The 14,140-nt window shown below is 38.1% G+C and overlaps 1 protein-coding gene across 2 annotated transcripts in view; it reads right to left on the bottom strand.

Moving 5' to 3' along the window:
- Nucleotides 1-14,140, bottom strand: part of CACNA2D3 (calcium voltage-gated channel auxiliary subunit alpha2delta 3) — a 1,005,807-nt gene that overhangs the window by 792,357 nt on the left and 199,310 nt on the right. For both annotated transcript variants that reach the window (XM_051978988.1, XM_051978997.1), the window contains exon 3: nt 12,185-12,301. In XM_051978988.1, coding sequence (XP_051834948.1) covers nt 12,185-12,301 — 117 coding nt within the window. The remainder of the gene's footprint in view (nt 1-12,184; nt 12,302-14,140) is intronic.

Genomic DNA, 14,140 nt, shown 5'->3' with positions numbered 1-14,140 from the left:
GGAAGGGGGACAAATGAAATAATAGGATGGGACAGTGTGACACTACAGCAGAGAAAGCACAGGATTTAGAGGCACTGGACCAGACTTTGACTCCTAATTCTGCCATGCAAGATCTTGAGAATTAAGGAAACCGCAACTGGGTTCAGCTTGACCCATTAGAAAGAAAAATCCTCACTTGATGTAAAAGTCTAAAAGAGGCTAGAATTTTATATTTTTTTCCTCTTCTAGTTACCTTTCCCATTCCATTTGTAGAATAAAAAAGTATCAGATGTAGTAGATGTAATTTGTTAGGTTAGAGGTATAATAGGACCACGTTTAACTTTGATGATAATTGAGTTATAGAAAAGAAAAAAAAACAGAAAAAAAGAAAGAGAAGAGAGAGAGAAACGACTGAGAGGGAGGAGTAGAAAATCCCATTGCATATCTGAAATTCTATGAAGTTATCGGATTTTCTCTTGGAAAATGGAGCTTACTGAATTAGGGAAGCCACTCCAAGCATGGCAAGACATTAGAATTGAGAGATTGTCTTTGGAGGGTCTCAACATTTTGAAAAAAACTTCATGATCGTGTGGGGTCAAATTTGTGAAAGCCACAAAGCTGCTGCATCTGTTTTTAACACTCGCGTTGATCTGAAGCATTTTCACCAAAGCCTTACAGATCTCATATAATCTCAGGCTTGGCAGGCTGAGCTGTTGCCTTCTAAGTTTCTTGTTTGTGGTTTCAGGGCCATATTTTCTTACGTGTGAGAGAGCTACATCCACGTCTATATATCTGCAATCAATCTACCAACACAAGCGTCATTAAGCACCTTACTATGTAAGCGGGCCTACTATGTGCTGGCTGATAATTAGAGAAAGACAGCAACAAGATTGTCTCTGATCTCCAGTAGTTAACCTCTATGTAAATAAGGTGGTAAGCAGGTTGATTTTTATACAAAAAGAGATATAGATCTATGCATCTCAGGAAGCCAAGGTAGGACATTGAGCCCATGCAGGGCACAACTGCAGAAAACAGAATGTCTTTACTATTTTTGTGTGCATATATGGATCCTTTGAAAATTAGATTTTCCTTGTATCAATGAAACACTCTTTGGAACTCCAAAGAAATGGAAATCGATGAGAATACTTAAGAATCGAAAGATGAGCTCAGTGCAGAGAATGGCAATTCAAGGTAGACAATCTATCCCACTGGAAAGATCACTGGTTTCAGCATTAGGATCTTGGGTTCAAATGCTGCCTCTGAGCCTCTCTAGACATCATTACCTTTAAAATCAGAAGTTTCTGCCAGATCTCAATGTGTGATACCAGACTTATGGTGTTTGAAATGTTAGGTTCCAATCAATAATTAATAGCTTCTTTAGCCATTTCTCATCCCTCAGGTGCTAATTGTCTGTATGCCTATAAATACACATTGCATTTCTACCTATTAGAATATAAGTGGCTTGGAGACTCCATTTCACTTATGGGTTTTCTCTCCATTATCTCACTGGAGCCTTACAACAACCTTGTGAGATCGGTAGGTCCCAAAGCCATTATTATCCACATTCTACAACTAAGTAATGTAAGACTTTAGATGGTTTACTCCTAACCCTGCATCAAGGGCAGGATTTGAATTCAGCTCTTTTTAACTCCAAGTCCATCATTCTAACCTCCCTATTATAGTCCTAAATTCAAAACCATGTTCTTGCATATATCTCCATAAACATTATGCAGGAGCCTCTGCAAAACATCCCTTGAAATATACACACAGAAAACCCGGTTCATAGCATCATCTGGTTTTTCAAGGATCGGTGTAAATCTCGTCTGTGTTGGAGCAAAAATCCATTTTTTGTGATGGTAAATGTTTATTAAATGCAAATAGTAATATTTGTCACCTAGGACAAATGTCTTCTTGCATGTGGAATTTCATGATAAAAGGCTTTAAAGTCCCAGCTTCTCCTGATAAAGCCCAATTGGTGAACCCATGCGTAAAAACCCCGAAATTGAATTACTGTACAACAACCATTACTTTTCCCAGGACTGCTGGGATGGGAATCAGTTTCACAATGAACAGCAAGTAGCTAGAGGAGGAAAAAACTTAAAATTCTACCCTCTCTTAGACTTTCACTTGAAGTGAGGATTTTTCTTTTCAAGTAAAACCATTTTTCAGAAGTACTCAATTTATCATTTTATCGATACCAATTGGAAAGAAAATGGGATAGGATTACGTTTATTTACAGTTAGAAACCTTCGATCACTTTGAAAAGCATCAAATATTGAATCCAATGTTTACAAATAGTATTCTTTTTTTATTAAGACATAAAGTTTCCAGGAAAAGAGGAGAAAATGGGGCTCTGGGGCAGGCACAGGATTTAGACTCAGGATGCAAGTCTGGCTTTTGATGGTCACTGCCTGTGAGATCGTGAGCAAGTCACATGTCTACAACTCTCTGGGTCTGAGTTTCCTCGTTTGTAAAGCCGATGATCTCTATGGTGGCTTCTTGCTCTGATTCTGATTCTGTGCTAAACTGGCAGGCTGCCCAGGGAAAGGCAATCAGAATGTTTAGGAAGAAAAGACTTGGGGGGACACAGCTGATTGCAAGTATTTCAAAAGCTGGCATATGGAAGGAGAATTAGCCTTTTTCCTGCTTGGCCCTAAAGGCACAGCTCAAATTTAAAGGAGCAGATTTAAGGCTAATGTCAGCAATGAGAGCAATGGCCCCCTGGCTTGGGCTGCCACAAGCTGCTCCTCTCTGGGGAATTCCAAAAAAAAGATAGATGTGTCCTGGTCAAGATGGTTTCCAGAAAGACTTTTTCAAGTAAAACTTGGGTTACATGGCTATTTGCGGTCCCTTCCAACTTGGACAATCTGTGATTCTCTTATTTAAGTATATCTCCCTCTTGAATGACCCCTTTTATGCATTTCCAGCTAATTTCAGGGGGAAAAAGTCACAGAAACTTTTCAGATGCAAAGATACAGGCAAGTAGGATGGTATAAGTCAAGTCAGACTGGACTTGAAATTAGGAAGGTCAGCGTTTGAATTATCTTCTTAGGCTCTTTCTCGGGGGCAATTCATCCAACATCTGTCTGCCTCAGTTATCTCACTGGTAAAATGAGGTAATAGTAGCACCTAAGAGGGTCCTCTGGTTCTAAAGGAGTCAGACTAAAGGGCTGAAGGACAAAGACCTCCAAGGCTTGTTGTGAGGATGCAGATAAAGTCCTTTGCAGACCTTAAGTCCTTTTAGAAATGCAATTGTTGTTGCCACTAATGTTATAGTCACCTCCAAGAGTGACAGCACATTCTTGAGAGCTATCCCCTCCCTTCCACGATGAAGAGTAATTAAGTTTGAAAGGGATTTAAACAATGAGCTGGATAAAAGATGTCAGCATCTAATCAGTGACCTTGCCCTGACCATGGCCTTGTCAAGGAGGGAAAAGGCAAATTAGCAGATGATGCATCCTAATCACTCCTGGGCCTGGAAGACAACCCCGAATTGGGAAGATGGTCTGGTGACCTTGAGACCATCCATTCTGAGGCAATCAATTCAATTGAACAAGCATTTATTAGCTGTCTGCTACAGACAGGGCCTTGTGCTAAATGTAATCTGGAAAATGGAGGGGGGCATTTTTTCACACCAACTAATTGGATATATCTTAATCTCGTAATTCGGGTCAGATTTTTTTCTTCTATATTGTCAATCTAGATATTGACGAAATCCAGTTTTATTGTTGTAGGTTGCTCAATGGACCGAGTTCTAGGCCTAGAATCAGGAAGGCCTCAGATACTTACTAGTTCTGTGACATTGGGCAAGTCACTTACTCTCTATTTGCCTCAGTTTCCTCATCTGTAAAATCTGGATAATAATAACACCTACCTGTTAGGGCTGTTAAAAGGATCAAATCAGATAATATTTGTATAAAAACTCAGCATGGTACCTAGCACACAGTAAGAATTACATAAATGTAAGCTATTATTAATAATAATATTTTTTGCAAAATACTTTATATATATTATTGCATGCTCACAACAACCCTGGAAGATAGGTGCTATTATTCTCCCTAATTCACAGATGGAAAAAAAAAAAAACTGTGGCACAGAGATTCTTGCCCTGGATCCCTGACAGTGAAATCTGTGGCAGGATTCAAGTCTTTCGGGAGACTTCTCTTTCTGTAGTTATATGTCTGAGAAGGAGGATCACACTTGGAGCCAGAAGAGAATTCAGCGGTCATGTAGTCTCATTCCCTCATTTGATACATAAGGAAACTGAAGTCCAGAATGATCAAGTGAAGAACCTGGATTCGAACTCAAGGTTTCTGACTGCAGAGTTAGAATGCGTTCCATTGCCCCTCATCTTCCTCATTTTGTGGTCCAGCCAAATTGAACCACCATGAACTTGATACTTCATTTCATGACTCTGAATAATTGAAGGCCATCCCCATGAAGAGATAGCACTCCTCATCTCTGCCTCTCAAAAACTCTTATTTTGGCAAGCCAAGCTAGGTGAAAAGGGAAGGCACCCTCAGGAAGACCCAGGAAGCAGCATGTGCCAAGAAATTTAGACCACGCTGTCCACCATCTTTCTCAAACCCTAATGGAGACATCTCGGAATCCTGAGCCCCAAAGTCTTGGAAATAACGGTGTTCCCCTCACCAGCAGTCAAGCTGCTTCCAGCCCTGCCCCTGTAGCCATTATTAAAGCAAGAAGTTAAAGAGAAGAGGCTCCCTGACCTCATCACCATCCCCAACTACTGACCAACCACAACAGGGATATAAGCACAAGAGTCCATGGCAATGGCAGCCCTCCTCCACCCCCTTATCCATACCCATCATTCCCGCTTCCTACTCAGCCCTCAAAGCTGCATCCGGCAAAACAATTCCTGTGGAGACGGCCCAGCCAAGGTCCATATGGGACAGGCAAGCTGTGAGGGAAAAGGAGACAGAAATGTAGAGGGAGAGAGGTTAAGGAAGAGACAGAAAGAGGGAGGGCAGAGATGAAGAGGGGGGAGCATCCAACATGCAAGACAGACCAGCCATTTTGGCCCACCTCAGTTTCATTTGTCTTTGGGGCCCAATGCTCAGCACAGTATTTGCTACACAGTAAGGGCTAAATAAAATTTGTGAAATGAAATTGAAAGTTTCCCCTCATCTTCTTATCTTCTTGACTTTGTTAATCACCCAATCAGCAAACATTCATTAAGTACTCTCAAACAGACACCCAAAGTAGGGGGGAGATAATTCCTGCTCTCAAGGAGCTTACTTTCTAAAAAGGAAAAAGAATCCATAGAAAAGAGCTGAAGAGAGAGGAATCACAGAAGGGAGGAGGGGACAAGTCTTGAGTCAGGAGAGTAGTCGTGAGATAAATTGTTCTCTCGTTTATTTGTTCTCCTCAGTGAAATGGAAGCTCCTTCTGGTCAGTTCTGATCTGCATTTCTTTGGACTTAGCACCCTTGAGTTTTGCATCTCATCTGGTATAGAGCAGGCATTTAATGAATGTTTTCTGAATTGTTGCAAACCATTCCTTCAGTAGCAAACAAAACATGGGAAAAAATCATTTGAAAAGCTGAAGAACACTGATGAACAAAATTTTCTTTTCATATGAAAGAATTTAAAAATAAAGTACCTAGCAAATTAATTGAGGGCTCCAACAGTTTAAATATGCTATAGGAAATGACAAGTAGGATGTTTTCAGAAAAACCTGACATGTAGGGAAATGAATAGAACCAGGAGAGTTGTGTACAATAACAACATTGATCAATGAAGAATTGTGAATGACTTAGCTATTCTCAGTAATACACTGATTCAAAACAATCTCAGAAGAGTAATGATGAAACATACTATCTATCTCCTGAGAAAGAACTGTTATTAATTGAATAGAGACTGATGAATATTATTTTTTCCTACTTACCTATTTCCCTTCCTCCCTCCCTTATTCCTTCTTTTCCTTCCTCCTTCCCTCCCTCCCTCCCTTCTTCTCTTCCTTCTTTTGTTCCTCCCCCTCCTTCCCTCTCTTCCTCCTTTCCCTCTCTCCCTCCCTTCCTCCTTTCTTCCCTTCCTTCCTTTTTTCCTTCCTTTCTTCCTCCTTTTCTCTCTTCCTCTCACCTCTCTACTTCTCTCCCTCCTTTCCTCCTTCCCTTTCTCCCTCCTTTCCTTCCTCCCTTCCTCCCTTCTTTCTGTTCTTCCTTTCTCCCTTCATGTCCTTCCTCCCTCTCTCCCTTTCTTCCTTCCTTCCTCCCTCCCTCCCTCCCTTTCTTCTATTTTCCCCTTCTTCCTTCCTACCTTCCTTTTTCCTTCCTTCCTTTCTTCCTTTCTTTTTCTTTTAGTCAAGTCTAGTACAAAATAACCAATACGGAAATATGTTATGCAATTGCATGTGTAAAACTTATATATGTTTGCTTGCCACTGGAGGGATGGGGGGAAAGAGGGAGGGAAGAACAGAATTTGGAATTCAAAACCTTAAATAAAAATATTATTCAAAAAACCTTCATCTGTAATTTTTCATTGTGAGCTGTCTTTATAAACAGAAACAAACAGCAACCTCATTGCCTCTGTCCCAGTTTAGGTTTAAGTTAAAAATATGAAATGGAAAACCCCGGAAGAAGGAACCAAACAATTATCTGGGCCATCGATGGCATTAAAAATAGGCAGGAAATATTAGTTAAGGCGCATCCCCCATGACAGCACCATTATGTTAATGGAAATTATTAGAGTTCAGGCTATTTGCAATTTGTCAGCATGAAAAATAAAGTCACCCCTCGTCCATTACCGTCCAGATGACAAAGGTTATGTAATGGCCCGGGCACTTCAGGCTTCCCATTTACCGTCAACATCTGACAGCAGGGAAAGAGGTCTTTCTGTGATAGGATAATTACAGGCTGAAGAGTAATTCAAATACTGGGTGAGGATGAGAGAATCACTCTGAATCAACTAATCACTGGGCAAAGGGATGAAGGGGGGAAAAAAAAACACTAGGAAATCAAGTCTGAGCAGAAGAGAATAAAAGCTCAACCCTGATTAACAGGCATGAAAGAGTAGGGATGTTTGCATGTTGTTTTTTGAAAGGCTCTCTATCATCTCTAAATGACTTTCCTTTTTTTTTTTAAGCCTGATCATAGACTTCACAAATGAACAATTCTTCATTACTAAAGCTCCCTGGATTGTTTCCATACAGGTTGCCCATTTTTGGGAATATTTCACATGAATAGGTGGGACCCAATTTTCCTTGAACGTGTCTTCAGTCATAGAAGCAGGTATTTTTCTCAGAGTTCTTGTGGAAATGTCCATCAAGTAAGGATTCCTGTCATATAAATATGTGAGTTTTTGAGAAGAATATTATAATGAGAACCCTGGCTTTAGCCTCAAAGATACTGGGATCAAATCCTGTTAGAAAGAATAAATGAAAACAGCACTTATTAAGCACTTACTATATACAAAGCATCATTCTGAGGAGACAAATAGAAAAGTCAGACAGCCCCACTCTCAAGGAGTTTACATTCTCATGGGAAGCCAACATAAAAGGAAGATTTAAGCTGCAAATCAGATGGACAGATCCTATGATTCTTAGGGCAAAGCAGCAAAACAGATGTTAATACCACTTCCTTAATGTCCTTTCCACTGATAAAATCCTATGCATTTCTGATGTTGAGCCATTTGATGGTGCAAGGGACTGAGAGTATAGAAGATCACTGTGTGTCCCTAACAAGTCACTTTTTTTTACACGGCTTCAGTTTTTTCTCTGTAAAACCAAGGGGCTGCAGTGAGGGACTTCTGAAGTCTCTAGTTCTATAATCTCGAATGCCAGATGGAAATATTTTAAGGGTGGATGCATTTAACTCAAGTAAATGACCAACCAACCCAATCTAAAATTTGAACTGAGTACCCTTCTCAGTGGGTGGTAGGGGAAAGGTTCTTACTGCTGCCTTTAACATAATTTTAACCAAACCTTACAGCTTTTGGATGTACCCAGAACCACACCAAGATGTTTTTTAAAGCTTTTGGCAATTTTACCCATTTAAGGAACATATTTTTATAGTAGGAAAAACATTGGATTTTTTTCTACTTCTGCCCCAAGTCAAATAAGCATCTAAATAGATTTTTCAAAGGTCCCCTAATAGCATTCTAGGTGACCACAGGTTTGGTAACTGTTTCCAATGGGTCTTTTTAGCTCACAAGGCAAACTAAGCACAATTCCAAGCATATAGCTGCTTCCAAACAAAACTCTGACTTATTTTGGTGATTTTTTTTCCTCCTTAAAGAGCTTGAGAAAATCAAAACCCATCTACCAATGTATCAGAGGGATTGGGTACATTAGCTTTCCCAACACCGACATCTGTTCTCAGAATTCCATAGGCAGTATTTTAGAAAATGGGCTTCATGAAATTCTGGCTGACTCCATCCCGGGGCCATTTTGGATCCAAGAAATGAGCTTTGTTTTATTCTCCAAGTGCCACATAGCATCTATCACCGACCAAAATACTTTGGACCTAGTTCAAAGATTTTTTACAGGACAAAAAGGGGAAGGGGATTTCTGTAATTTTTACAGAATATTTTATTCTATTCATTCTAGCTCTGAACCAAAGGGCTTCTATTAGTTTTAAAGGTCCCAAAACAACAAAGATCTGGTCTAAGATTCCCCATCTTCAAGTATTTAGTCTAATTCTAACGCTAACTTTTCTGTTAATTCATTTAATTAGGGACATCAACACTTCAGGGTCCAGAAAATCTGCCAAAGATGGTGGGAGCTATGAAGATTCTTTCCATTAAAAAAAATTACTCTTTTTAAGAAAAAGACCTCTCCTTTAAGTAAACAAATAATAACTAATAGTTGATTGTGAAGCAAAAATGTAATGGGTTATTCATTCTAAGCGAACAACTGGGTATATTAGAAAAATCTTGGGACCCCAAACCCACAACTCAAACTATATATAATAGGGTGCAGCAGAAAGCATGTAAGATCTAAAATCCACAGCAACTTTGCACCTCTTTTTTATGTGAACATCATCGGACCTCTATCCACTCATTTGGAAAATAAAAGAGTTGAACAAGATAACCTCTGAAATCCTACCAGCTCTAAACCTATGAATCAATAAAGAAAGGAAGGAAGGTTCTTTCTGGAGGACACCAGAATGGACATTGCCTATGAACAATAAGAAGCTAGTCCATCTAGAAAAAGCAGAGGAAAGAGTCTTAGAGAAATGACAGTTGACAGTCATTGGAGTTTTGTTTTGTTTTGTTTAATGAAACAAGAAGGAATGGGCTTCAGGTTCTTATCCCAGAAAATGAACCCCCCTTTTCTAGTTTTTGAGCCAGGATCTCGCATTCCCTTTGAGTTTTCCACTCTGGAACAGAGCCTTTGGTGGCTTCATATTTGTTAGGCTTCTGGCCTGAGCTGCCAGCAAGCTTAATGGAAAATTCTCAGAAAACAAAGGAACAACAATAAGACTTCCATTTTATCATCAGAAAGGGAGATTATGATTCTTGGGATCATGCACTTCATGGTTCTTTAAAACTTTAAATTTCACTTACTAAAGAGCTACTGGTAACTACAGCAATGAGCAAAATAATGGATACTGCCCACCATGCTTATTTTTTTTTATTTTTTGCATGTTTTTTCATGGCCAGAAAAATTCTTCCCAATACTATAGATAAATTCTTTCCAATACTGTATTCATGAAACCTTAGAATCGTGGGTTTAGAACAGAAAAGAATGCCCGAGGTCATGGAGTCCAACCCCTTGATTGAAAGATGAAGAAAATGAAGTCTTTCAAGAAATTATCAAAGAATACTGTTCTAATAAGTCTAGAATCAAAGGATAAAAAAGAAATGGAAAGAATCCACTGTTCATCTCCTGCAAGAAATCCCAAAATAAAAGCTCCCAGGAATATTATAGCCTAATTCTGGAATTCCCAGGTCAAGGAGAAAATATTGCAAGCATCCAGAAAGAAACAACTCAAGTATAGTGGAGCCACAGTCAGTATAACACAAGACTTAGCAGCTTTTACATTAAAGGACTGGAGGGCTTGGAATATGATATTCCAGAAAGCAATGGAACTAGGATTGCAACCAAGAATCATCTTCCTAGCAAAACTGAGTATAATCCTTCAGAAGAAAAGGTGGTCATTTAATGAAATGGAGGATTTTTCAAGCGTTTGTGATGAAAAGACCAGAACTGAATGGAAAATTTGATTTTCAAATACAGGACTCTGGAGAAGCATGAGGAGGTAATCAGGAAAGTGATATCATAAGGGACTTAATGAGGTTTATCTGTTTACATTCCTACATGGGAGGATGATACTTGTAACTCATTAGAACATTCTCCTTATTATGGCAGTTAGAAGGAGTATACATAGACAGGTGTGAGTTGAATGTGAAGAGATAATATCTTTTTTAAAATGATGAAAGTGGAATGTACTGGGAGAAAAGTAAAAGGAGAAGTGGAATGGCACAAATTATCTGCCATAAAAAAAGAGGCAAGAAAAAGCTTTTACAGTGGAGGGAAAAAGAATTTCCCTCATCAGAATTGCTCTCATCAGAGAGCTCTCATCAGAATTGACTCAAAGATGAAATAACATGCACACTCAATAGGAGCATAGAAATCTATCTTACCCTGAAGGAAAATAGGAGGGGAATTGGGACATGGAAAGGGAGGATGTTAAAAGAGAGGACATATTGGGAGAGGGAATGATCAGTAGAGGAGAGACAGGATGAAAGGAGAGAGAGAATAAATGGGGGGAAATACAATTAGCAATAACAATTGTAAAAAAAATTGGAAGCAAGTTTCTCTGATGGAATATTAATATTCTCTGGAAAATGATGAGCAGGATGCTCTCAGGAAAAAAAAAGAAAAACCTGGAAAGTCCTCCATGAACAAAGTGAAATATACTGTATATAAAATAATAGCAATATTCTGGGATGATCAGCTATAAATGACTTTGTTACTCTCAGTAGTATAATCATCTACAACTATTCTGAAGAACTTATGATAAAAAATCCTATCCACACCAAGAGAAGGAACTGATTGAGTCTGAATACAAATCAAAATATTCTCACTTTCTCCATCTTCACTCTTTATTTTCAACTATGGTTTCTTTCACAACTTGACTTTTATGGAAATGTTTTGCAAAACTTCACATGTGGCTTTTTAATTGTGGGTGGTGATAAGGAAGAGAACCTAGCACTCAAAAATCTTAAAAACAAAATTTTAAAAATTGTTTTGAATATAACTGGAAGAAAATGTTAAATAAATATTTTTAAGAGTTACCAGAGGGAGAACATTGACTAATCAATCAAGCTCACAATCAACAACCATTTATCAAAAACTTACTCTGTGCTTGTTGGAGGATCTAGGTTCTTTCTAATTCCTTCTCTTTCTTTTTTTCCATGTATAATTCTAGGAAAGTTACTTCACCTTTTTCTGTCTCAGTTTTCTCATCGGTTCTGACCTTTGGACCTCCCGTACAGTTCTTGATCCCTAACCCTTTATGTAAACCCAACATATTTCCATTTGGTTGTTCTGCCTCCTCTTTGGATTGGGCTCAAGTCCTAGAACTCCTGATATCTTCTATTATAATTCAGAACAAAAACAGTTTTGTATCCCTGCCCTCAAGCTCAGCCTCTATGTGATCACCCAAAATGAACCAATAGTAGGAACTTTCATTTCTTTCATATTTTAAGATTCTCGATATGCTTTCTTTCTAATTGTAGTATGAGAAAGGTGAAACATTATTTCTCCAATTTACAGATAAGAAAAATGAGGCTGGAAAATGTCAAACCCAGGTATGTCTTTTAATTTAGCTCACCTTCTAGTGCACCATATACAAAAGTCATCATTTTCTAGATGATAAACCACATTTGGTTAATTCCTGACTTGTATATAGAAGCTTCCTATTGAAACTTGAGTGTTCAGAATATTTTTGGAAATCTAATATTTTCCTTTTTTGTGGATGTACTGGAAAAAGCTTGAATAGGCTTAGAGCTGATTGTTAAGATTTGCTGTTTTATGGACTGTCCAGACTAAAGAGAACGAAGTATGAAATGTTAATAGTGGACATTACACTTAAACGTGTGCCATATGCATTTTTTCCTGAAGAACTAGTTATTAAAAATTTATCAGTACACTTCTGTGCATAGTCTGAGAAGAGTAAGAAAGGAGGAAGCCATTTGGATTTCTTATATAAATCCCACAGAGAAGGCAAGGCTCAGACACTCACCCTGACAGCTTCGGACTTCTTATGGAACATCTCCTCCATGTTCTTCGCTAACTTTTTCACCAGCTGGAGGCCATCAATTTCTTCTATTGCAACATCCTTCTCATACTCTTTGTATTTCTGCAAGAAAGACAAGAAGTGTTAAAGGTGGGACTGCAAAAAAAAAAAAATTAAATGCTTTAACTTAAGAAGAAAACCATCTACTTATATGAAATTCACTTTGAAATAACATTTTTTTCTTGTTGGCTTCAACCTATTATTTCATTAGTGTAAGTGTAAAAAACTTTCTCCATTAAAAAAAAAAAAACTGATACCATGAGCCCAACCATAATGGGCTTAGTTCAGAAATATTCCTCTGACACAGAATAAAGAGGTCACTTAATGACCCTGGGAAATCCACTTAATCTCCCTGGCCTCAGTTTCCTAATCTGTAAAATGAAAGGGTTAGCCTAAATAGCTTCTACTGTCTCTTCTAGCTCTCAATGAAGGATGCTATGATGATGGGAGATCAGCAATTCAACTGTAACATAGACTCATAGAGAACTGCCCAGAACACTAAAGGGTTACCTCCCTCACTTAACCAGGGTGTGTCAAAGAAGAACTTCACTCCAATCCTGCTAGATCCAAGGCCCGTCCTCTATCTCATATATTCCACAGTAGCCCTTTGTTTTGTTTTGTTTTGTTTTTTAATGATCAGAAATATTATTTACTATAAATAGGTTAAGCAGTGTTCTGTCGTTCTCTGAGCACATACATGGGCATAGGCCCACATTTATGTTTGTAATACATAGCAAGAAAAAGGCCCTAAAAACAATCAACCAAGTGTCTGTTGCCTTTCTTCGCCAAAAATTCACATTCTTCTCTCCCAAACTTAACGTTCTGACAAGAACCTCATTAATTGTCCTTGAACCCAAACCATTCTAGGACCACTACCCTAAGATAGGTAAGAACCAAAGTGAAGAAACAGGCAATTTCAAGTGGCAACATTGAATTTGGCCATGAAAGGTAATACCTAAAAACTTGTCTTTAACAATTTCAAACCAAGACACATAAGGAATATTTGGAAAAGTTCACCAATGCCAGTAAGTAATGAAGAAAAGTTATCCTCTAATAGTTTTCTAACAGAGAGAGGGTGGAATGAACAATTCTTTTTAATTTATTTGTTTTTATCTTGAACTTGTCATTTGTTTGATGTGGGGGTTCCCTGTGTGGAAGCTCCCTCTCTCAATATACAGTGGCAATTATTCTTAATAGATTCTAATTTAATTCTAAATAATAGGCATTTATTAAGTGCCAACTACATCTACGCAATGCACTAGAAAAGAGTAACAAAGAGTCTTAAACTAAAAAGAATAAAATGAATTGTCTTATAGTATTGCTGGGGGGTATTTAATAGTGAATTGACTTACTCAAAGTCCTATAGCCAATATATACCAAAAACAAGAACTGGTGCACCCTCAACTATTCCATTCTATCTTCTATGCTCAATCTGTCTTTTAGACTTGATCTTATTTATTTTTAATATGTATATATATATATATATGTCCTTCAGGATCTAGTTGGGTCATTTTCATATTCCAATCCCTATAATAAATCAATTTCAATCTACTTTAATTTCATTTATCAGATTCCTACCTTGTGACCCCAGTTTTTGATATAAGAATTCACTATCTGAAAAAAACTGTGGGGAAAATTGGACACTAGTGTGGCAGAAAGTAGGCACTGACCCACATCTAACACCATATACCAAGATAAGGTCAAAATGGGTCCATGATCTAGACATAAAGAATGATGTTATAAACAAATTAGAAGAACATAGGACAGTTTACCCCTCAGATCTGTGGAAAAGGAAGGAATTTATGAAGAAAAAGTGGAGATCATTACTGATCACAAAATAGATAATTTTGATTATATTAAGTTAAAAAGTTGTTGTGCAAACAAAACTAATGCAGGCAAGAT

This window comes from Antechinus flavipes, chromosome 1, assembly GCF_016432865.1.
Source record: "Antechinus flavipes isolate AdamAnt ecotype Samford, QLD, Australia chromosome 1, AdamAnt_v2, whole genome shotgun sequence".
In the NCBI taxonomy this organism is placed as follows: domain Eukaryota; kingdom Metazoa; phylum Chordata; class Mammalia; order Dasyuromorphia; family Dasyuridae; genus Antechinus; species Antechinus flavipes.
The sequence above is the reverse complement of the archived record's forward strand: the minus strand, read 5'-3'. Positions and strand labels throughout refer to the sequence as shown.